Here is a 25168-nt window from a genome sequence, read left to right as displayed (position 1 = left end):
AACTGCTAGCGCTTGCTATCTTTACTCACAAATTAGACATTCCCGCCACCAACTAGCCTCATATGCCAAAAAGACCAGACCAGCAAAAACAGATACTTTGCAAAACATCGAAGTCATGCCCCTTTTCGGGGGATAGATAACTGAAGATCCAATCAACTGTCAGTGCAGTACTAGGTTTTAAATGCAACGTGTTTCCCGTAATTTTAGATTTTCCAGGGAATTTAGGAACTTATTTGAATCTTTTAAAACCTGGAGAAACATCACTTTTCTTGTTCTGCTTTCAGATGCCTTTCATGCCTTTGAACTCTGAGCAAATTGATGTGGTCCAAAAACACGGGGAAAAAAAGGCAATAAGGAATTTGATAAGAAATGTTTAACAAATTTGTAGATTTACATAAATTATTTTAAAAAAGCTATAAGGAAAATCATCTAGGGAAAAAAGCTAAGGTAAATTGATCATAATTGCATATTTAAAATATTGTTACAAATACATGATACAAAGTTATTACAATTTTCAAGCACTTTTTCAAATCAATTCCCTGTAGTTGTGTTTTAAACATTCTTTGCTTTTCTTTTATAAAAACTTTTTGTTCATTTTAAAAATGTCTTGCTAATTTTCTTCTTACTTGCTCATTGCATTTTTCCCATGTTTATGAAAGAAATAATTCCAATTTGCTCAGGTTTCAAAGGATTAAATAATACCCCAGTAAAAGTTAGATATAAAACTTTTCCAAAACTCTGTTAATTCCAAAACATTTCCAGGCGTAGAAAACAGTTTTTCTCATTTTATGACTTTTTCGGGAATATCATGACCGTGGAAAGCATGAATATAATATTCATAACTATGTTTTCATTGGTTTATAATCACTAAGAATAGAAACTAAGAAAAGTTTTTTTTTTTGTTTTTTTACCTTACAATGATAGGATCAAGGCATCTCACAGGTTGTTCTGTAGTATAGTGCTTGGCACACAAGACAAATTTCACTTAGTTGCAATCTGCAACGCCACTGTTAAATGCCACTAATCTGAGAAAAAAAACAAAACATCTCAGGACTCAAACTACTTGCCGACCCCCAATACAGAGGAATTACAAAGTACATAAGAAAGAAGAATAAAGTAAAAGAGATGAGGGCAAACGGCCATGCCTTCCATGCTTCTGTTACTTGCTTTGAAAAAAAAAAAAAGAGACAGAAATGTCAGTACAACTTGCATCAGTCCTCCATCCTCACCACCCATAAATGGCACATTCCAGGCTGCACAAAACTCCTCTATTTCTGCTCTGTTTCAGCGTGCTGTCCTCCAGCCATGCAGTAGGTACATAGGGGTTGTCCTGAGTCCTCTACCCACAAGAGAACTTCCTTCTGCAGTGCTGAGGCCGCATGCTCTGAGGCGGGACAGCAGGACAGAGCCTATGGTGCCACAAGTCGCTGATCTGGGCATGTAAACCATATCAGGCTACTTCAGTGCTAGATCCTTTTGGCAGCTGAGCTCAAAAGTTTTCCAGTAGTTGCGTACAAGGCAACTCTACTGACAGGTTACCGGTTGGCAGGGGAAAATAAAAATTTCTCTGGCCTCATAGGAGTAGCACTGAGAATCCCAACAACATATCCAGTCACACAAATACACAAATCCTTCCTCTTTCCGTCTCACGTCTTCACTCACACACTCACACAAATACACTCGCACTTAAACGCATTTCAACAAATTTCTTGCATGCAGGTGTGAATGGAAACTCGGACACAGACGGGGGAAACACTGACAACATCATTATGGACGAGCACACAGGCATGAGGACAAAGAGCAACAAAGCGCTAGCAGCAGCTGAGAGAGAGAGAGACAGAGGCCACGAGACAGTGGCAAAAAAGTTGATGATGACAGGGGACGTGCAGAGTTCGGCCCAATTCCAAACCCACTGGTGCATGAAAGAACTAGCTAAAGATGCAGTTTGGAAGCTGGACTGGCATCAGATTTGATCATGCCAAAAAAGATTGTACTAAAAAATTTGAAGGCAAACCCCTGCCATGATAAAGATGCGACATGGAGACATGACAAATGGGGAAAAAAGAAGTTCGGAGAGTGTGTGAGATTGAAAGGAGAAGATAAGAGACAGAGAGAGACGAGACAGGGAAGACAGGGTACATACACTGAGGTTACTGCCACGTTGTCTCCCTTTCCTCCGCTGCTGTTTGAGCACAGAGAAGACACACACACAAGCACGCACACACACACACACACACACACACACACGCACACACGCACGCACGCGCACACACACACACACACACACACACACACACACGCACGCACGCACACACACACACACACACACACGCACGCACACACGCACACACGCACACACGCACGCACGCACACACAGAGCCACAAATACACCAAAGGTGTGGACACACATGAAGCATACACACCAAGAAGGGAGGGAGAGAAATAAAGGAGACGGGGATGGATTGATACACAATGAAAGAGAAAGGAGGTAGAGTGGAGCATAAGTAAAAAACCAAAGAGTGTTAGGTGGAGGTTCAACCCAAAAAGAGATGGGATGCCACAGTGAAGAGAAGAAAGACAGAGAGAGAAGGAGGGACAGAGAAAGAGAGTCTGATTAGACACCAAAGCAGCAGTGAAGGTGGAAGAGAAACACTTACCACAGAGACTAGGGGTGGTTGGAGCCAAAACAGGGTTATATAGACAAGTTCACCATGAAAATGCTCAACCAACAGCACCACGGTCACAACAGCGATGACGACAATCAGCAAAATACACACACAAATGGATATGCATACACACACACACACACACACACACACACACACACACACACTCAAACGGCGGACAACAGAATGACAGAAACAGTGTGAGTTTTAGGGCACAGAGAACAGCACAGCACAGAAAATCTGCAAAACACACATTTACCCAACACACACACACACATATGTAACGCGCCATATCATGCTGATTCCAGTCCTGGTTGAAAAACAAGCCCCCAAAATTCAAAAAGAGTTCAGCACAAGCAAAACCTTTGATGGGAAGGAAGAGACAGTTTAGTATAAAATCAGCAAGAAAATATGTAAATAAAGAAGGGAATATAATGGTGGGCAGACAAGAGTGTAAACTGTATGTATGTGTGCACATTTGTATATATAATTATGTTGTGCGCATATGACAACCAGAGCACTCACCAGGATATGAAACATTATAAATGGATGAGTGTGTTGGATGGAAATGGGACAACCATGGTTAAAAACCTCCATGCAGGTGGTGGGATGAGAGGAAGAGAAGACGACAACAGGAAGAGAAGAAAAAAAGGAACATAAGGTCCCACTTTGCCTTGCTGTGGTCCTTTTGAATTCATGTTGGGAATTCAACATTTCAGCAAAACATTTCTATGTTTTAGCCAGAAATATTGTCATAATAGCATGTCTTGTTTATTGGTAATCATATCAGGGTTCCCACACATTTTCATGGAAAAAACTTTTCCTCCTCACCTGGTTAAACTTTGTCCTTTATCATTTAAAAATCATTCATGTTTACCTTTTCTTCTCTTCTTTTCTTTGCATTATTATTTCTGTGTAACCTCGGTGCCCAGTAACCAGTGATAGAAGACATTTGTCATTTAGCAGAAATCCCTTTGGTGCCAAACTTTCTTCAATATGAATTCGAGTAACCACAGCAATACATTTTTAAGCAAAAAGTCAGACCTTTGAGAATGTAATTTTTTTAACAAAAGGAGATGAGGAACAGAGACGATGGGGGGAAATAGAAAGAGAGTGGAAAGGTGAGAATGCTGCTCACTTGGTTGTCGCCTGGGAGGCGGGGCATGGAAGCGGCCCTGCCATGGCCTTCCATTGGTGGAAAGTGCTCAGTATCCGAGTAACCATCCTGCCCCATCTCTCTCATCTCTACCGTCTGAAAACAGAGCAGGAGAGCAGGAGATGGTGTGACGGCTGCCATGAAAACTGACAGGGAGTAGGGTTATAGGTGGGAAAGTTTGTTATCCAAAGAAAGCAGAGAATTGAGGTTCTCAGAGAGGTAAAAGTAGTTAGTGGGAGAATTTAGTGAGTGTGTGAGTGCGAGTAGGGACTTTGCCTGTCTTTTGTTTGTCGTTTTAGTTTTAAATTGTGCGATGAATGAGAAAGAAAAATGGGATTGACTGTTTGGGTCTTAAGATCGCAAGTATACTCCAAATAAAATCAAATTTTGTGTTTGCAAAGGTCGCTGTCAAACACGCGCCAAGCAAAATGCAAAGATTCTTTTTTAATGACATCGATGCCAGATGGAGAAACTCGTGAGTCACAACAGGAAAAGATTTGAAATGGAACCATTATGCAGCCCAAAGGACGTGAAAAATACAACTGATACTATGACATTGGGCGGGTTTCCATTACAGATTTAAAAAATGAAGGGATATTTTTGAAATCTCGCAGTGTTATGCTCCTTAGACTCCTCCATGATAACATTCCAAGAAACATGGTGATTAAGACATCAGCAGGTTTATTTCTACTGCAGCCACCGCACTAGCAGTCATTATTTCCAATCGAAGTGAACGTAGGCGTGTTATGCAAGCGGTAATTGAAAGGCAAGCCCCTTATACATGGGAGCGGCCACATATGAAGGATTTCTGGGAGGTCCATGATTTCACAGAGGTATTGTGGATTCAAAAATTCCAGATGATCTGCTTAGCTTCTGAAGAATTATACAATGCCATAACAGCTCTTGTAGCACCTGCTGCATCATGCATGGGGGAGCCAGTTCAGCATCATGACCTATAAAAAACTGAAAAAATGTTTCCATTGCAGTTTTGTGAAATATGGCTTTCTTGACTCGCTGCAAGCACCACCTCATGTGAGTAGAAAAACTTTTTTTTGTGGTAAATAGGAGTTTTTTCAAAATGGACTATTAGGCGTATTTTATAAACGCAATTCCAATTTGTGCGATGAGAGTTAATGGAAACCCGCCTAAATTTGGCTAAGTGCAGGCACTGATAAACTGGAGGCAGTAAAGCCGGGTGTGTAAAAATGATGACAACTTCAGCTGGCTGGTTTGTTGGTTAGTTATTAAATCTAGATCCAGCATGTTTTTTGGTTGCAACTATGCACATTTTCCTGTGCAAATATGTCAAATTATATTTTGTTTGGAGTATACCCTGAGAAGTGGAGCTGAATCTGGCAGCTGGGGCAGTTGACTTGGCTCTGTCTTGTTTAGCCATGCCCCCATTTAAAATAGAGGCTTGGTACTTTTTGTTGTTTTTTTAAAAGGTAACATTGGTATTTTCCAACCTGGAGCCTTTTGTCATATGTTTTTGTGTCTATGTGACTGATAGAAATAACATTTGTTGAAATTCAGTGTACATTCACTAAAAGTGCTTGTTTCTGACACTGACAGGCTCAGAGTGTTATTCTACATGTCTGACAACTCATGAAAACAGTCCTTACAGATAGACCTTTTGCTTTAAGAGTAAGATTCCTTATGTGTAACCAGAAAAAGACCCAAAATCATTAAACCAACTAGGCTCCATTTAAATAAACAGTAAGTTTTGGGTGCATAACTGGGTGACTCAAAGGTTAATTTTAATAAAACCAGACCTGATGATTGTTGAAAAAGCGGAAAGACAAACTAAGATTGAGTTTCATTATGTTTCTGTTGACTTGAATTAAGTGTTTTTTTGCGATGATGAAATTATTGTTTATTAAATAGAGTCCAGTGGGTTTGACAATAGTGATTTCAGGGCTGTTTTTAGGTTAAAAAAAAGCTCCTACTCTTTAACAAAAAGGTTGACCTATGTATCGATAATTTTCACAGTGCTGTCAAACACTTAGAAAAACATTCTGAGCCTGTCTGGAGCAAAAACAAGCACTTTTAGTGGACGTAAATTGACAGTGCTCAAGTGTCCACAGGGATTACATTCAAGTCTGTTTCCGCTGTTGCTGGCTGCAGCGCTCTCACTCAATACTGCACAAATTTTAAAAAATGTTCTTATCATTAGTCACTTAGACACAAAAACATAGCAAAATAGTGTCCAGGTTGAAAAATACCTTAGTTAATACTTAGTGACCCTTTAAGTTTAAATCATTAGCTTAGATAGAGTGCTAACTATTACAGCTATTCAGTCATTAGCCGGATAAATTATTAAATACAATTTTAAAAAATATTCGCTAAACTATGAAATGCCAGAAAAAAAATGCTAAGGTACTCGCAGCATGTGCTCATTGACTCCATCTGTCATCTCATTTCATAAATGTTAGTGTTTGGGTGATGTTTTTCCTATAAAAAGCGTCTGTCGTCTAATGTCTCCAGCTGTTGTTGTTATATAATTTGATTTGCTCATCTAACTCCAGGTTGTCATTCAAACTAGTTTGAATGAAGCCGACAGCCACTCTCTTCTATCCGACTCCTGTGTTTAAACTTCTCCAGACCTCTGTTGATTGATATGGAGAAGTGGCTATGTCATCGGGCCGACTGATACAGAGACCTGTCAGGCCCTCCAGGAGGTCTACAAGCAGAGAGGTTAAACAGCATGATGACAGAGACATGAACCACTCTGAAGACAGAGGCAAGATAGACTCTGAATGAAATGTGGAAAAAATACGGCAAAGGGTAAATTCAATAAGATAAAAAAAAATATTGTGTGAAAAGACAGGTTTGAGAATGGAGCTAATCAAATAAAAGTTTGCGCCATGTCAGTGCTAACTGGAGAAAATCAAGGCAAAAGAGATCACAAGAAATGAAAATGAGCTGACTAGAAACAATAAAGGCAACAAGGCAGTTAAGATGGGACAATATGAGATCTGAGCTTCTCTATTTTTGCCAAAATGGTTTTAGATAATACAGAATTGTAATATTTAACAAGAAAATTTCTTTTAACAACTAATGGCAACAATACCCTCAAACATAAGCTTCAGTTAATACTGCTGATACTGGAATGACGTGCAAAAACATGAAACAAGAAGCAAATCAATGCCCTGACCAACAATTAGTGGCTGTGTGCAGAGTAGTTTGGTTGGAAGAAAATAGTTTCTGCATGAAACTACTCACAACAAGGTGCGTGGATTATCTTGAGTAACTGGTTCATGATTACCGAAAGGACATTGCTGGTGAGTTTTTTATTCGTATTTTTTGGTGCTTAAAGTACCACAAACCGAGTGCCATCTATCTTGATATTTGAGAGATGACAGACATCTCTAGGGCCGATATCTCCAATACCCAGAAACTCACACCAAAACAATCTAGACTGATAAATAGCACAACAGGTAAGAGAAAAAGACGTATTTGTTTGTACTTCTTGTGCTGCGTTTAGATGCCTTCCAAGAAATGTTCCTCAAATTTCAAGAAATTAGTAAAAGGTGAGAAGAAAAATTACCTGAAAAAAAGAGTGATTATTAGGAAATTGGAAAACTGTCAAAAAACTGGAAAAAAAATATCATCACTATTTAAGGTTCATTTTTTGTTTCGTTTCGTACTTTTCTTTGCAAATATTCAGGTAATTTTCTTTTAACTTTTACTAATTTCTTTCTAATCTAAGGGTAATTTCTTGAGAAGTTGCTCATTGCCTTCTTGTGTTTTTGAAAGAAATCTGGCCAATTTACGAAGATTTTAAAGGGCTAACCTCAGTAATAATGAAGCGGGAAATAAATCTGTTGTCCTTATGTCTTCATCTAATTCATGTAAGACACAGGGGTTATAAAAAAAGGAGGCACGGCTTTCAGTGGAGATGAAGTTCATTTTACCATTTAACTGTCCTCAATTGTTCTTTGGGAGTTCATTTGGTAGCAATGACATGAAGGTAAAAACAAATGCTGAATGGATCAAGTGTTTGTCCATACAAACTTGGTGTGCGACACAAATGTGTTTCATTTGCGTAGTGTGTGTGTGCTGTTAGGTGTGTGGTCCTGGGTGTGTGTGTGTATGAGCTTTCTACCTGAGAGTTGGTCATGCTTCCCAGGCCATCCTCAGGATGTCCCTCAGGGCTCCAGCTGCCGACTTTCTGGGACATCTCCTGAGCACGAGCCGTCACCCATGATTGGCTCTCTGGGATGCCTCCCTCCACGGGCCTATGACAAACACGTGACAGATTATTCCTTATCTGGTCTGCTTTCAACAAACCGCCTCCTGTAAAGTAAAACACGACAACCACATCCAACTCACAGGCTGTTGACAGTCTCTGTTGCCTCGGGTGGAGGGAGGGCGTTGTTAAGTCCCGGACCCCCGTCCTGGGCGGGGGACGGTGGCTCCACGCGCTGAAACAGTAATGGCGTTCGATTCTGTGTGAGATATACAACATGGCCGTCGCCAGCTATCAGGCAGACTGACAGGGAAATGGAGGGAGAACGGGCAGAGCAGGAACAGAGGGGCATGTACAGAGGGGGCTGTTGGCTGAAAGCGAGGCCAGGCAAAGAGAGAATGGAAGAGGAATAAATGCGAGGGAGGGACTCTTGAGGAACTGATGCCCAGCAGCTAGCAGGAGAAAGAGATGGGTGGACTCAGACGGCGTTCTGGGACCTGGGAGCCCTTTGAGGCATCCAGGTACAGGACTCGACCCATTACACAGGGTTCCAACACATTTTTACCAATGAACTTTCAAAACTCTTTCATAATATTTTGACCCATTATCATGACTTTAAGTATTTTAAAAGGTGTATGACTAAAAATTCTCACTTCCCAGGCATTAACGACAAAGCAAATTCGATATTACTGCCGCCAACCAGCCTCATATGTCAAAAGATAAGACTGGCAAATATGAGCATTTTGCAAAACATCAAGGTCATGGACATTTTTGGGGGATTGATAACTGTAGATTCAATCAACTGTCACATAGTGCAGCACTGGATTTTAAATGCAACATATTTTATGTCATTTTTTACATGTTTTGGGATTATTATGAACATATTTTAAACCTTTGGAACCTGGATCAACATCACTTTTCTTGTGCTGCTTGCAGGTGCCTTCACAAAATATTTAAACCTTTGAACTCTGAGCAACATTGGGAAAAAGCAATTTGGTAAAAAATGTTCGATTTAGAATTTTTTTTTGACAACCTGTAGGGAAAAGTTCACAAAGCTAAGGTAAATGCATCATAATTAATTATTTAAAATTATATTACAAAATTATTAATTTTTTAAAGCACTTTTTCCAGGTCAATTCCATGTTGTTGTTGTTTTTTAACTTTCTTTTTCTTTTTTCTTTCTTTCCTTTTTAAAACTAATGTTCAGGTAATTTTACATTTGAATAATTTCTTAAAAATCTTTGGGTCATATCTTCTTTCGTTGCTGCTTGTTCTGCTTTCCTTGTTTTTACAATGAATCAAGCAAATTTGCTCAGGTTTCAAATGATTAAACAATACCCAAAACAATGTATATTCAAACTTTTCAAAAAATTTCTGTTAATTCCAAAATATTTCCAGGCCTGGGAAACAGTTTTTATAATTCTATAACTTTTTCAGGAATTTCATGATCGTGGGAACCCTAATCAGAGTGCTTTATTAGGACCAATAAGGAAGAGGAATTCACCCACTCAGTCTGGAGCTCAGGGTAGGATCGAAGGGAATGATCGGTAATCATTCGGGAATTCATCTGATGATCAGTTGTCATCTGATGATGAAAATAAATACTGTAATGCTGAAGAAATAACTTCAAAAACAAATAGAAGAAAATGTTTTCACAGAAGGGGGAGTCAAATTTGAACCGATTATAAGGAAAGAAATAAAAAAGGGGCCTCGTTCAAAGGAGGGATGTGGGACATCATGGCAGATAAACACTGCAACAATCCTGTGGAGGGGAACATATAGCAGGTGAAATGCATGACGGGACAATGCCACATTCTCTGTCATTCATTTATTAGTCATTCACTTAAAAAGTTCCAACAGTGCCAACCGATAACCACCTTTAGGTAAAGTGGTCAATAATCTGCTACACATGCAAGTTAAATGAAAAAAAGTAAAAGTGAAGTGCATGTCAAATGCCCTAACTAAACTGTAACCCCTTTCATCTTCAAAAAAAATTGCTAGGGTGCTGGTTAACCATTTTTTAAATTACAATATAAATTCACACTGTGAATTGTTTTTGTACATTCAATATAAATAGGGTGCCAGGGTGCATGAAACTGCATCAAAATAGAGCTTGTTTATAAAAGAAAAAGTGCCAGTAAAGGATCCCCCAACCCCCTGACCAAGGTCCTAACTAAGCCCCAATTGTCCTAAAATCCTAGAAATGCCCTGACATCCTAGAAATATCCAAAAATCGTAGAAATGTCCAAAAACCATAGAAATATCCTAAAATCCTAGAAATGTCCTTAATTCCTAGCAACATCCTTAAATTCTAGAAATGCATGAAAACCTAGAAATATCCTAAAATCCCAAAAATGTCCCTAAAATCCTAGAAATGTTCTAAAACTGTGTGTGGGGGAGGTTTGCTGATTTTTCAGAGACAAGTGTCTTTACACGTGCAATGTAACAACAGGCTGGTAAGAGTCCTCATTAGCATGCAGTTCTCAGAGCGTTTATGGTCAGAGCTGGCTGCACAAACATATCAAGAACCATAAAACTTTAGTTTTGGTATCATCTCATGGTCTAAATCATTGAGATGAAATTCAGCTACTTTAATGTGGAGTAAAGTTGTCAGCTCTTTCACTGACCTGAAGGGTTGTGTGCAGCAATATCATAATGCAAATCTAACAGTCCAAGGTTTCAAGCATCGGCAGTGAGTAGATACCGTATCTGAACAAGCAGTCGACAGGGGAGAGAATCGAGCTCAGCGAAAGGAGGGCGTTATAAGGGCACCAGTGATGTTCAGGCATGTGCACATTAGGGGCTGTGACAACACTTGAGCCTGCTTTAAACTAAACCCTGCAATCTCAAGCATATAAAACTGCTAAATGAATGCAACACCCCCTGATGAACTGTCTACTAAATCGCCATTTAAAATTCTGTATGCACTTTCCTTATGTTTGCTTTTTCAAATTCCTGTAAAAGCAAGAAGTAGCAAACTTTGTCCAGCAGATGGCAGCACTGTTTTAGCTGTTCGAGAAGGAGCATTGCATGTATGAGAAAGGAGATTGCATTAGATTACTAAGTGGTTGTGTTCTGTCCCTGTACGCCCCTTTTTGGTGACAGAATAGGGACTCCTTCCTTTCTGGATCTGCGGTTGTCACAGCCCAAACCTATATGAATGAGACCACAGCTTTGCAGCCTTGATTTCAGTGTGTCAGTCTGCCTTTGACTTTAAAGGGTCGGATGCAGATAGAGTAGAGTGCTATTTCCTTGAGACAGCAGTACCTGCTCATCCCGAAGGGCCTGTGAGCGCTTGATCTTGCTCTGCCGGTAGTACTCCATGATCATCATAGCAGCGTAGATTTTCCCCACTGTCAGGTCTGTTGCTGCTGAAAGAATGACAAGTTACCCTGGAAGATTAGACCTTTGGTATGGACCCTGAGCGCGAGGAATGGTAGACAGTGGGTGAGGCATGCACACAAACAGAAAAACATTTTACACACACAACATAGAGCAAATAGTCTTTTCACAGACAGATTTTTTTTTAACTGTATCTTACTTTACCTTAACTCTATAGAGCATTTATATTTGTCACAGGTAAAATCTTGTAATCAAAGCATCTCATTGTGATATTGATAAAACAAAATTCAGTCGCTCCGGGAATCTGCAATCATGGGATTGCAAGGATTAACGCAAATTGAACCAAGTCATTAAAAAATAAAATAAATCAAAATAAAATCTGTGATATCTTGACTTTACATGGTGTATTTGGACTTGGTTCCAAATGTAATGCTAAAAAAAAATACATTTTGATAGCAAATTTCATGCATTTCACAAACTTAAGCAACTACTGTATCATGCAACTAGTGCATTAGCACATGTGCATTTGTGCTCAGTGTAATAACACTAAAAAAAATATATGTTCTATCAAGCACAGCCAGCCATCTAGTGCACACAGCTGACCGCCCCTGAAGTGAAAAGACGTCTATAGAGAGTTCATCTATAGTGAGACACCCTCTGATCTCAGGCACAGTGAGGGGGGGAAGTATTGGGGTCTGGGAGTGGAGGTGGGTCCATTCTGGTGAGAGTGGTTTCTGAAGCTGAAAGGGGAGGAGGTAGGGCAGCCCAGTCACCAGAAGAAAAAGCTGTGCATATCACAGATATGTTACATTTGTACATTTCATACCTATCATATCAACGTTTCTAAAGTGAAGCAGTGTATGTGCTGACTTTGTCATCAGGAGGTGGAGGGGGCAGTGGATTATGTGACACATACGCAAGACACCTGCCTAGTTGCAGACCATTACACAGTATTGTTTCAGACCAGCGAACAACGCACCCGGTTGTTTTTTAGCAAGTCATGGCTGCATTTCCAGGGCCTTTTTAGCCACCAAATGTGGTTGAATTTTAGCAACCTGTCGCTGTTTCCATCAGGAACTGTGCCACGAAAAACAGGTATTTTGAGCCAAAATAAGATCTTATCCGAACCATAACCGAGTTTTTTTGCTGGAACATGAAGAAATTGAAAGTTTCAATGTATCCGCTACATAATAAAGTACAAATGTAACATATCTGTGATTTGCAGAAACCTACAATGCCAAAAAATATTCTGGCGACTGGATTGGTTTGGTTATTGTGTGTGCTTGTTGTTCTATGTTGCTTGTGCAGCTTGTGCTTATGTCTTCATAGATCTGAGGGTGTGGATGTGCGGGGGTAATGTGCCAGCTGTATCAGAGGGTGCAGCAGTGAGAGAGACTGACTGAGAGAAGCGGTCCTCAGGTGGCGTGAAGAAAAACAACGTTGGAGCACTGGGCGGCGCAGGGTGGCTGCATCCAAGCCACATTGCTGCGCCTGCGCAACACTCTGCAACTTACACTTGTGCGGCGTAACCAGCAAATCCAGAGTCTTCTGGGAAAGATTGGGCCAGATTGCCATCATCTCTTTCCTCAGCTCTGCATCCATCTGGTGCTTGTCAATACCACCTAAACCAGATTCAATCGACACACACGTGTACATACACACACATATATAGATACACAAACATCCACACCCACAAAAATTCATACAAATGAACATGCACACAGAAATGCACAGAAAGAAAGTTAACTCATACACAAGTGCACACAACCATTCATACCCATTCAGATTGATACAAAAAGGTATAAGAGAGGACATACAAACAAACAGAAGATTTTTATTAGTGAGGTTGAAATTGCTGTGGTAAAATCATAACTTCACTGAAAAATATCAAAAGGTGATTCATTTTTTAATCTGAAGTGACAGAATGTTGATTCAAAGGGTCAAAGCCTTCAGCCTCACACACAGCATGCTACACACAGCACCTACTGCCATAGAAATCACACTATACTTAAGCTACAGAAGGAGAAGCATCAGGAAGAGCTGAAGGTTTCTGGGCTCAGCACAGAAATAGCAGACAGCACTGCACTACGAGGGAAATGAGAGAAAGGAAATAGCATGTGAAAATTGGACCAAAGGAGGAAAGAAGGATTCCAAACCTTCCGTACCCTTGGCGATCTTGATGTCCAGTGCAGTGCGGATTAAGGCCATGAGAGTGGAGTTGAAGTGGACCGTGTTGTCGTCGGCCACGGGAAGATCCATACGGAGCAGTCTCTGTGGGAGAGCCAGTCAGGGTGAGCAGTGAGAAAAGGGGGAAGTAAGTGGGCTGGTGTATGTGGAACCTCCAGGTGAGAAGAGGGACGGGCGTTGAGTTTATGGGAGAAAGGGGGGAGCGGGGAACGGGCCAAAGGGAGGGTTTGGGTAAAGGAGGTTGAGGGAGCTGTGCATAGCATCTGTAGCAGGCTCAGACTCTGTCTGCCTGTAACAAATGGCTCAGCTACTGTGTCAAATTAGGCGTATTTGATATTAAGTGTACGAGAGAACCTGTGAGTGCAAAGGTAACAAAATAAGGCTTTACCCCCCCCCAGATTTGCCCCTTGGCTTGTACCAATATATTTATTCATTTCAGACCGTATTGTTATTTGTGTATGTTTGTTGACATCCAAAAGACCTCACAGGCTGGCTAAATTGGCAATCTGGAGTTTAAGATGAAGAAACAGGAAGACAGACTGAGCAGCAGCTACTATTATCCAGAGCTCCCCCTGGGGGTTTGGAGGTTCACAGTAAAAACAACAGAGACCAGGTGATAAACCAATAAACCAAAAAACAGCCAAGGGGGCCGATTTAAGGTAGGGAAACACTTTGGTTTTCGTTTATTGGTTTGATCCATAGTAGGTCTTGTTGGTTTATAATTCAACAGACAATACAAAAGACACACACCAACTCACAGATGACAGAGTGACGTTCGTGTGCGTTTGGTGACAGAAGACGGCGACAACCCCAAACATGCAGCATATCATGCCTCCCCTCACATTCTGATTAAATGCCTCTCCTTTCATCCAGCCATCAAAACTTTCTTTTTTAAATTGTCTATCCCCCCAAAACCCTTGTTGCACATCCCACCCTCATGCGGCATGCGATGCACACGCAATATGCCTCTCAGGACAAGCAGCTGCGCAGCCGTACACAGAAAGCATCCTCTGTTGGCGACATTAAAATGAGTTTGTGAGTTGTTTTAATGTGGCTGTTATTGAAGGGGGATACAAATATTTGATGGGGCTCGGCTGAAATAATAGAGCAACTAGCTCTATCGCTAATTATCTGATGTCTAATGTGTGAAAAATGGGCACAGACTTGAAGGGTTAATAGGTGAGAGAGAGCAGCATTCTGTGGAAAAGAAAGAAAGACAAAAATGGCCACCATGGAAGTGTTGTTTTGGTGCTAAGATGCAAAAATGATTGTTCGGGTTAACATAATCCAGGTATATGTAGAAAATATAAGGTGAAAGGAAATGTTTCTGCTGCCAGAAAATAAATATAATAAGAGTTGAAAGGGAAAGCTTAAGGGAACAAGATGATAGCGTAACAAAAATCAATAGGTTAATAGGTTATGAGCTGGAGTGTGTAAAGAGAAGAAGTGACCAAAAATAGACAAACAGAAGAAAAAAACTACAAAGAAAAAAAGAGAGAAACATCACCACACTTAGTTGGCTGTGTCTGTAAGAAAGCGATCCTGCCTGAAGGCTCTGCTGTCTCTCGTCAGGACAGAGAAGATCGTAGGTTAAAAGCAGTGGAGCTAGACGGGTCATTGTTCTGTGGACTGTTTGGAAGGTCAAAGGTAAGATTTCTCTCATTGGCAAGGGGCTCAGGGAAGGTAAGGCATTAACAGATGGCGATCTTTTGGAAAAGTCTGGCAGTAATAATGTTAAAGGGAAAGATTAAGATGGTAGGGAAGTTTTGCCCAAACCATGCATGTTAAGCATGTTAGGTTGTTGGGCAGGAAGGACTGAGGGTCTACATTTTAGTTCAGGGAGGAGGCTTTTTCGGAAAAAAGAAGTGTCTAATGTAAGGCTGGGGTTAAAAAAGGAAAACATAAGGAAGAGATAGAGCTAAAGGTGCAAAACCTGGGTCAAATAGTACATTTTATATCCTTTTCCCACTGAAATTAGCATGTGCAGACCGGTTTAACCCCGCTAAAAATAGGCTATAGACTGCTTTCCCACTGCCAGAGCAGAGCTGTGTACATGGCCCTGCAGCAGATGAGCGTGACTTTTTTTGTGTGTGGGGTTTTGTTTTGGTGTGTCGTCATAGATGGCCAGAGAAAAGTTAAACAGAAGAAAGCAGCATGGACAGAGGTCTGTTAAAACTTTACGGTGGTTACTTCTCTTTATATATCTCTTACATATTTAGTTTGTGTCCATTTTTGAGTAAATTAAAACCAATGTCTAATGTCCAATGTCTAAAATTAGTAGTTAGTAGTTTCGCAGCCTTCTCTGAACTCAAGTAGATGTGAAACTTAATAAATTAAGGCTGATTGTCCTTATGTCCCTTCAGTCATTTCAACAGTCACGCAGTTCAGAGATAGATTTTTAATTAATAACACAAGGAAAAAAAATTGCGTAACATTAGACCTGTTTTGGTATTTTTATAAACCTATTTTACTAGCCAAAATACCTTAGAATCAAAACATTATGATAATTCCAAACCATTTTCAGGCCAGGAAAACTGTTTTTCGGATTTCATGAATTTTCCAGGAATTTCATGACCGTGTAAACGCTGGATGGGGCAGTGACACAGCTAATCTGGTGACACCGTGCCTACCTTTTAGAGTACTGCCTGCAGTGGAAACGCAAAACAAATTAAGGGTTTAGATACATGACTGCACAGGTTACGTATGGGTACTATACCAAAAGTACATGGTTTATGTTTAACCTCTCTGACACATTATAAATTGCACCTGTATTCAAACCCCATCCATATAGAAATAGTATAAAATGTCAATTTTATTTGCCCCAGGTCTGCAGGGTAAGAAGAGGGGAGTTGGATGAAGCAATGGTTAGCGATGGAGTGATCTACTGTGCCTACAGGCTGTTTGGCCGGCTGCCCCCTGAGGCTCACAGTGATCTGCCAATGATGTTTTATGGAACTGTCACATTGATCACAAGAGGTACAACGGGAACATGTGGTAACATAAAGGTAAAATCCGTATTGTGTATATTTCTACTTAGATAACAATTTGTTTAAATTAACTGCGTCTGATTATATGACAGACAGGGTTCTGTGTGTGGGGTTGGTGGTTAACGGCCATGCAGAAGGCAGGTGAGGAAGTGTATATGCGTGGGGAGGGGAGCAATATGCAGAGATGAGGGGGGCTGGAAACAGAATAGAACTGCATTGACGACAGAACCAAAGGACAAAGAGAAGATTGGACTTGCAGATAGAAAAGGCTGCTTGGGGGCTTGGAGCTGCTACATGAAGGGTGACAGAAAAAGAACTGCTTCTGTATGGCAACCAAAGGCTCTCTGAGGAAAACACATCACTGAGACAAGCCCCTCTGCTCTCTCTACCATTAAAAATAACAGATCATATCTATGTGTAGGTTGATATGACCTAATTCTGTGTGTGTTTTTGTGCGTCTGTGTCAGCCCCATCCACAGGATGGAGCGAGTCAGAGGACGTTAAGTCTAGCGGACCTTCCAAGCCCTGCTGCACACGCATGTTTCTGAGTGTGTGCATCTACGTGGGTGAAATGTTTGTCTTATTAATTAATATTTTTTTGTACTGAGATGTTTAAATAATTACATTCATGTAAAAATAATCATTTTACTTGAAGAATAACATGACGCTATAATGTGCATGGCTTTTGCATGTTTGTGTACATGTGTGTCCTTGGTGCACGGTGCAAACGAGCTGAGAAGGTCCCTCTTTTCGTCCCCTCCTGTGGATACATACCCCAATCTGACCCTTCACCCTAATTGCCTTGCTACCTCCGCCCGCAAATCCCACACCACCACACAACGCCACAACACCGACCAGCCCCACCCCCACTTTCCACGAAAAGAAACAGAAACAGAACTAAAGAAACAACGACACTAAAGTTTACACCACGTTGAGCGCTTAAAACCCTGGCCCCTCCCTCCTGGACCCGCCCCACCCCGACACGAGGAGACTCGGGTGAAGATGGGGTCCTTTCTGACCTTGTAGGCCACCCGTGCTGGACACCTCTTCCCGAGGCCTAGTGGGGGGCACATGTGCCTCAGCATGTCATACATTTCCCTGCAACTGATCCTGCCACTGCATCATCAGCCAGTGCCATCACCCCGTTAACAAAAAAGGGAGAGATGGAGATATTGAGAGAGAGAGAGGAGGGGAGGAATTGGGAGAAAAACAGAGGCAGTGAGAGAAAGATTGAGGATTCAATTGATTAGAGGATAGAGTCGAAAAGAGAGAAGAGAAGGAGGAAAGAGAAAAAGACCAAAAGAAAGAAAAAACAAAAACAACAGGAAGACAAGGTTATTGGGCTGATTTAGAGAGACTGCGGCCGTGTGGCTTCTCTATCTAACAGTACGTCATGTCAAAAAAGACAGGGAGTAAATGGCAGAGGGAAGGGAGACAACAGGAGGAAGATTAGAATTCGAATTTGAGATGTAAATGTTTCTTGTAGTATCAGAAGACAAGTCTGTGTAAGCAGGAGAAAGGCATACATGATTGTGTGTGCTTGACTGTGTGTGTTTGCACAGAAGAGCAGGGCAGAGCTTGACAGCAGGCACCAAGCTGCGGCTGCTCGGACGAGGAGAGAGGGGAGGAGGAGGAAGGGGTGTCAATGCAGTTTCTGTCTTTCCCCCCAACCCCCAAAAACCAAGAACAATGCAACACTACAGTGGGCGACCGTAGCTTGCTACATTATAGCCATGGCTCCACAGCAAGCAAAAGAAAAAGAATATAAAAAATGATTTTACAAGGTGGTAAAACTTCTTAGTGTGGATTTTTTTTTCCATTTCACTGAGTGCATTTCACATGCTTCTCTGGGTGTCTGCATTGTCCTGCACATTCTCTCAGCAGTTTAGAATGCAAGTCGATAATGGTGGAAAAGAAGTTGTAAAATTGAAATGAAAGAAAAGGAAAAAACAAATAGAAAGCAGCATTCACTCCATTCCTGGATGCTGTGGCTAGCAAGTTTGGTTGAGAGATTTTGTTTGAATGGAAGTCAAACCTTGCAGGCCACCCTATGGGGGCATTTCTTGCCTAAGCCGAGAGGCGGGTCGATAACTCGTAATAAACTGTACATGTCCTTATAATGAATGCGCCCGCTGCAAGAAGAATACAGGGGAGTTAAGAAACACACGCGTACACACAGGAAAACACACACACACACACACACACACACACACACACACACACACACACACACACACACACACACACACACACACACACACATCCAGAAAGAAGAGAGAACATTGGGAGGAAGAGCACAAGATTGACAAGAACACAGTATCTGAAAATACTTTACATGTTTACTGTAAATAACAGACTCTGTAGACACATCTGCACCCAAAAGCACATGTTAACTCTACACAATTCACTGCATGTTACACATTGCTAAATGTGGTTTTAAGCTCTGTTATATGTTCCACTTTTCCAAAATCTTCCCTGTCATTTGTTATTTTTCCTTTCTCTTACGCCTCGCCCTTAGCTTGAAAGCCCTTTTTTTCCACTCTCCAGCCCAACCCCTGACTAAATATGTGCACTATGTAATTAAGGAATTGCAAAAAGGGTAGAAAAGTATGTGTTGGTGAACAGCTAAATGCTTAATAGCTGCTTGTAGTGTGCATATTCCCTCCCTCTAAGGGCCCTGACACACCAAGCCGACAGTCTGCCATCGGTCAATGTTGAGCCGTCGGTGAGCGCCTGTCATCCAAGGTTTTCCCATACCCTTGGCAAGAGCAATTTTCTTGTTTATTGGCCGATTCAGCATGCTAATGCTGGTATAGCCTGCCGGTTAGAGAAATCACTCAGACTGGCAGTTCAACGCAGTGCAAAAAAAGAGAAACGAAAGTGAGGAAAGCAAACGAACAGTTACAGCGAAGAATGTGTCAGATTGAAACAAACTTTTTGTATTAGGCAAGCTTATTTTTTTTAGCCATTTAGCTCTTTGGCAGAAACGATTCATAAATGTTTTTGCTATTGATCATCAGCACATGTGCATATGCTTTGTTCTTTCAAAATTGTGTTGTGTTGTTAATGTGCTGGCTGGTTAACCCCTTGAATCTTGTCTGTCTGTCCGTTTCCTTTTTTAAATTATGAATACATACAACTGCTACCTGCTTGTATGGAGAGTTATCTCCTCTCACGCAGGCTAGTATGTGCTAGTTGGCTGTCGGCTGTAGTCTTTGGGGTGTGTTAGAAAGCAACTTTTCAGCTCAGACACAGACGATGTGAGGTGACGCAACAGTCTGCCTTGTCGCCACTCGTTTTTTGATGTTGGTCTGGTGTGTCTAGGGCTCAAACAATCTTCAATGTCAGCCTGGTGTCTTTGCTCTCTGTCCTCTGATTACGGCGCAGTGGTGTTCATGTCACAGTCAGTAAGATGGGATTGAAAATAGCATGTTAGTTTCAAGGAAGGGAATATTCCCACACTATGCAGCAGAGATAACATACCTCTGCTGCACAGTGTAAAAACACAAATAACAGTTGGTCTTTCAGGGGGTCTTTCATTACCTGTACTCAACTATTAAAATTTCTCCTTCATTCTTCTGATCACTGCTTTCTTCCTCGTGTCAGTCTTTTATCCAGTCTTTCCTGTAAAATGTCATTCTCTAATTTTCTCTTCCCTTCCCTTTCTTTGTTATTCTCCCTGTTTATTCTGTGTGCAGTCTACAGGACAGCATGAGGACAACAAACAGTCACTGGAATACAGATACCATGAAATGTAGCATGTCTACAGTTGACATTTAGACTACAGAGTTGGACAAGGGAGCTTTGTTTGGAGTGTAGACGTCGCTACAGTACGTTTTATTTTTTTCAGTATGCAGATTCCAGAATAGGGAAAGGTTTGGGTAGGGTGGGAGGTTTTTCAGGACAGTTTACAGAAAAGAGGAGAAAGGGGAGGAGGAGGGAGGGGTTGTACGGTGTGAGAGAGATAACCAGATGCCTGATGAGGTTATGCTCAAATCCGTTACAGCCCCCTTGCAGCTCTTTTGCTAGAAAATCCTGCTCTGTTAATCAGTTGACACACCTGCTTTGTTCATTTTTTTGTCTATTTCTATACCATTTGAAACACCATGTGCTGATGTTTTACACAATTTAAAAAAACCCACACATTTACAGCGTTGTTGAGAAGTTCGCGACTGTATTGCTTGGGCCTTTCTTTGTGTGATCAAGAATAATAAATCAAGCACAAGAACTATACAGGTCTTAAGTTATGCCTTAATGGTTTTATGTGGATTACTGGTGCAGATATAACCAGAAATGTGCAGGTGTATTATGTCTGTGTCAAGGCCTACCAAGAGTGTGTGCACATTACCACTTACCAGGCAGCAGGGTCATACTCGGCCCATATCCTGACATACTCATCCAGGTGGTGAGGTCCCAGTATGGATGAATCTCTCGTCAGATACTCAAAGTTGTCCATGATGACGGCTACAAACAGATTCAGCATCTACACATAAACACACAAATAAAACATCAGATTTGACAAACAGAGCCACTCAAAGCTGTTTAATACATAATGTTTTTATGGACTGTCACCAGAAACATGTTAAGTTTCCTGACTATTACTGATTTGCTTTGCTAACTGTAACTAAGAGCTGCAAAACATCCCGAGACAGTGAAGCAGGGGATATCCGGTCAGTTCTTTGTTTAGATTAAAGACAAAATGAGAGTGGGACTTTCCCATCTGGACTCTTGGGATATGGAATAACTTTGCTGAAAGATGATATGCTGACATGACAGAGTTTTCTCATAAAGCACAATATTTTCAGTAAGGATTTTATGGTATATATCTTTCTATAAAATCAGATCCACAGGGCATATCATTCATAATTGATATGTTTTTATTTTGAATAGTGCTGGATCATAATATAGGGGCAGGGTGCAGATGAGGGTGTTGTATTATGTAGTATGTACTCACCAAGAATGAACAGAAGAAGATGAAAGAGACAAAGTAAAGGTAAGCAAACTGGCTGCCACACTCTGGCTCTGTGTTCCCTGACAGGGGGTCACACTCCTTGTTCCCCAGACATGACAGCATGATCTCGTGCCACGCCTCTCCTGTTGCGCTCCTAAAACACACAAACACTTTTATTGATTCACGAAGGATTTGGAGTATTAAATTTGCCAGGTTTAAGATAATCTATTGCAAGACAATTATGATTTGCAAATGAAGCACAATCAACACTGTATATGTTAGGAATGTAACAAGTACCGATACTTTTGTATCAAGTCACTGCCTAAATTCAGACAAAAAAATACGGTTTTCGTTTTTCTCCAGTACCGTACCTAGTGGGGATGCAATTCTTATGGACCTGACGGGGCAGCAAATAGTTTGCCTACAAGTGTTCTTTAAATGCCAAAGTAAGGAGAATGCCTACCAGCATAGAGGAAAAACACCAACATGTGGAAAAAAAGTGCAGCTGCAGCGAAAGCTCAGCTTTGACTCATCAAAAAAGTGTTTTTACGTGAAGCTAGTGGAGGTTCTTTCTTTTTCTTTTTGCAATGGGAGACAATTTACACTTTGCAACAGAGTCAACAGTGTCATGAGGCACTGACCAGCTGCAAGTTTGAATCTTTTTCTGGTTGCGAGAACTGGAATATGTTCAACTTCAACTGGTCACTTTTTACCCAGCTGTCCGGTCACAGTGAGGAGGGGCGGGACAAACAGCCGACAACAAAAACCAACGATCACATTTTCAACATGTACAGGTGCTGAATAATAACAACAGCAGTGGAGGAGAAATATGTCAATTTGCCATAGGCTTTATATTAGATGTTTCCTCACCCACAAAATCTCATGAACCCACATAGACTAGTACTTTACATTCAAGGCAGGTAATCAGGAATTTTGTGTATTTTATCATTTATTTGTCTTTTTCATGAAATTTGAATTAAATTTAACTTAAATGTGTCTAATAAAGGAGTGTATGTTTAAATACATGGGATTTATTGTTCTGTTTCATTGTTTACTGTAGCATTGAATTGGGGATCAAAAATTGTAGAATTCCATTGGTAACGGTATTGATTACTAAATTTGTGGTATTGTGACATGCCTTGTATACAGATTCACAAGCACACACATATTTTCACACACACACGCACGCACGCACGCACGCACGCACGCACACACACACACAAACACACAAGCACCTGAAGAGCAGCATGAGAGCCTGTATGAAGGTCCTGAAGTTGTTGTGCTGATTGATGGCACTCTCTCCGTCTTCTTCAATCTCAATATTCCCAAACAGCTGTTAAATGCAATCATACTGTTAACGCTGAAATCCAGACTACAGTTGTTCATCAGTGACCTTTCTGGATTCCTTTGCCACTAAAGCAGGACCTCAGACTTTAACACTATAAAACCTTCACTGCACAATTGCTACTTCCATAATCCTTCTCTCCCTCCTCCCGTTATGCACCAAATCCTTAATGACCATTATCATCATCCTCATTCTCCTTCTGTACATCCTCCTCCTCCTCCTCCTCATCATCATCATCATTATCTGACAAAATATATTTAATGCATCCCAAAAGCCTTTTTTTTTAGGTTGAGCCTCTCACCCACCTGCATCCCAATGATGGCGTAAATGAAGAACAGCATGGCAATGAGGAGGCAGACATAAGGCAGTGCCTGAGGAGAGACACATTCATCGTTTAGTATTAGGTTTGATACATATGAGTGCACTGTGCGTGATATATGTGGCTGCACTTAGGCATTGTTTATGCATATATACTGTATATATGGATATGTGTATATCTGTATTTCTGTAAAATCTGGAAATGTGAAAGCATATGAAATGTGTGTGTTATGCTGTATTATTGGGTGTAAACCTTGAAGGACTGCACGAAGGTCCACAGCAAGATACGGATAGTTTCTCCCTGCCTCAGCAGCTTGATGAGACGAGCTGCCCTGAACAGCCTCAGGAAACTTAGGTTGATGAAATTATTCTACAGTACAGCCACAACATAACCACAGAGAAAGAGAGACAGAGAGAGAGGAGGGTGTAGAGAGGATTAGAATTGAAAGTTGAAGATAGGAAAGCAAAGATAAAGGGGGAAGGAGACAATAGAGAAAGGTGGAAGAGGGGGGAAAGGAAGATAGAAGGATTTGGGGTTAGAATAAAGGGAAAAGTAGTTAGTTGTAGTGCAAAATGTGCAAACAATTTTTCTCAGACAAACCAAAACATAAAAAATGAGGAAAAACAGTCAAACTGAGGGAGATTCAAACTCAACACAAATAAAAGAACCAGGAGCCAAACAAGTCAAAGCAAACCAAACTCAAATCAGCAAGGCTCCAACAAGCTTTTCATATCCAGTAAGTAAGACAAAACCAAACAACACAAGGGAAAGGAAATCATCCAAATCTAACTAGTTTCATCCAATTGGGTTACGTAGTAGTAATTGTGGTAGGAATGGTGAGTAGTTAAAAGTGCAGGGACGTCAGGACATTTCCTTGGAAAGACAACCAAATGCACTAGTTCTCTCAAGGCAAAATATGCAGTATTTCAAATATGAAGCAAGCCCACAGCATGCAGATGTGCAGTAACACCAGGCAAACTGATAAAGCTAATAGCAGCCGAGGCACCATACAATAGGATTGGCCGCCAAAGTCCTGTGGCATACTCTGTGATGATGTCACAGGAAAACAAGAGAAAAACGGTGGCTGGAGGACCAACTAAGGGCATGTGTCCACATTGCGTTGTTGTCGTTGTTTGTCCCCTATTACTGCATATCACTAACTTGGCATCTTTTCTGGAGCGGTTGAGCTCCCTTTTCTCTCAGATTTCTTGGATCGTGGCTGTGACCGGGATCGTGGGTTGTGATTGCACCATGCCTTGCACCATTACCTGCCTCACGCCAACTTTTGCTGCTATTATTTTTGGTCATACTTTCACTATTATTACATACATATGGTTATTATTGTCACATACATATAGGCTACTATAATCTATGCATGTAACATACTAACATAAACTACATGTATTAATATTTATTTTTCTTTTACTATTGTTATAGTCATTGCTGTTGTTGCTATGTATCTCTCCCTCTCTCTCTCCCTCCTTCCTATGTATCATTTTGTCATAGGGATCACTGTAATTTTATATGGTTGATTTGTTTTATACACATGACATCTATTGCACTTCTGTCCACCCTGGAAGAGGGATGCCTCCTCAATTGCTCATCCTGAGGTTTCTGTCATTTTTTTCCCCTGTTAGATGTTTTTTTGGGGGCGTTTTCTTTATCTGCTGTGAGTTGTCCAAAGACAGAAGGATGCCGTATGCTGTAAAGTCCTTTGAGGCAAATTGTGATTTTGGGCTTTATAAATAAAACTGACTTGACTTAAAATTGACAAAAACAAAACCCACACACAGAGTATTATTAGAAAAAAACCCAACAACAACAGCTTTTTATTAGGCGCTGGGATTAAGCACTCCCCAGCGCCCTACCAACTGTTTTCTGCTGAAGAAAAAGGCAATGTGGACACAGGCCCTAAGGTCATTATATGTGAAGTGACTTTCTATAAGTTCATATATATTTAAGTCTCACTAGTATGATTATGGTCCTTAGAAAAGGTGTTCCTTCAATTTTGAATAGAAAGTTGTTT

At 40.9% G+C, this 25168-nt stretch overlaps 1 protein-coding gene across 19 annotated transcripts in view; it reads right to left on the bottom strand.

Moving 5' to 3' along the window:
- cacna1aa (calcium voltage-gated channel subunit alpha1 Aa) overlaps positions 1-25168 on the bottom strand; it is a 101222-nt gene that overhangs the window by 8581 nt on the left and 67473 nt on the right. For 6 of the 19 annotated variants that reach the window (XM_088069199.1, XM_088069193.1, XM_088069183.1 and 3 more), the window contains 13 exons: positions 23395-23511; positions 23129-23194; positions 22714-22811; positions 21482-21632; positions 20883-21010; positions 18563-18659; positions 13510-13624; positions 12868-12975; positions 11279-11382; positions 8155-8270; positions 7928-8060; positions 3805-3918; positions 2144-2182 (listed from right to left, as the gene is read on the bottom strand). In XM_088069199.1, the coding sequence (XP_087925325.1) occupies positions 2144-2182; positions 3805-3918; positions 7928-8060; positions 8155-8270; positions 11279-11382; positions 12868-12975; positions 13510-13624; positions 18563-18659; positions 20883-21010; positions 21482-21632; positions 22714-22811; positions 23129-23194; positions 23395-23511 (1386 nt within the window). The remainder of the gene's footprint in view (positions 1-2143; positions 2183-3804; positions 3919-7927; positions 8061-8154; positions 8271-11278; positions 11383-12867; positions 12976-13509; positions 13625-18562; positions 18660-20882; positions 21011-21481; positions 21633-22713; positions 22812-23128; positions 23195-23394; positions 23512-25168) is intronic. The other 13 variants (XM_088069190.1, XM_088069203.1, XM_088069188.1 and 10 more) reach the window with 10 other exon arrangements.

Source organism: Plectropomus leopardus, chromosome 18 (genome assembly GCF_026936395.1).
Source record: "Plectropomus leopardus strain MGB_pleo_1.0 chromosome 18, ASM2693639v1, whole genome shotgun sequence".
Taxonomy (NCBI): Eukaryota; Metazoa; Chordata; class Actinopteri; order Perciformes; family Serranidae; genus Plectropomus; species Plectropomus leopardus.
This window is presented reverse-complemented; position numbering and strand designations above follow the sequence as displayed.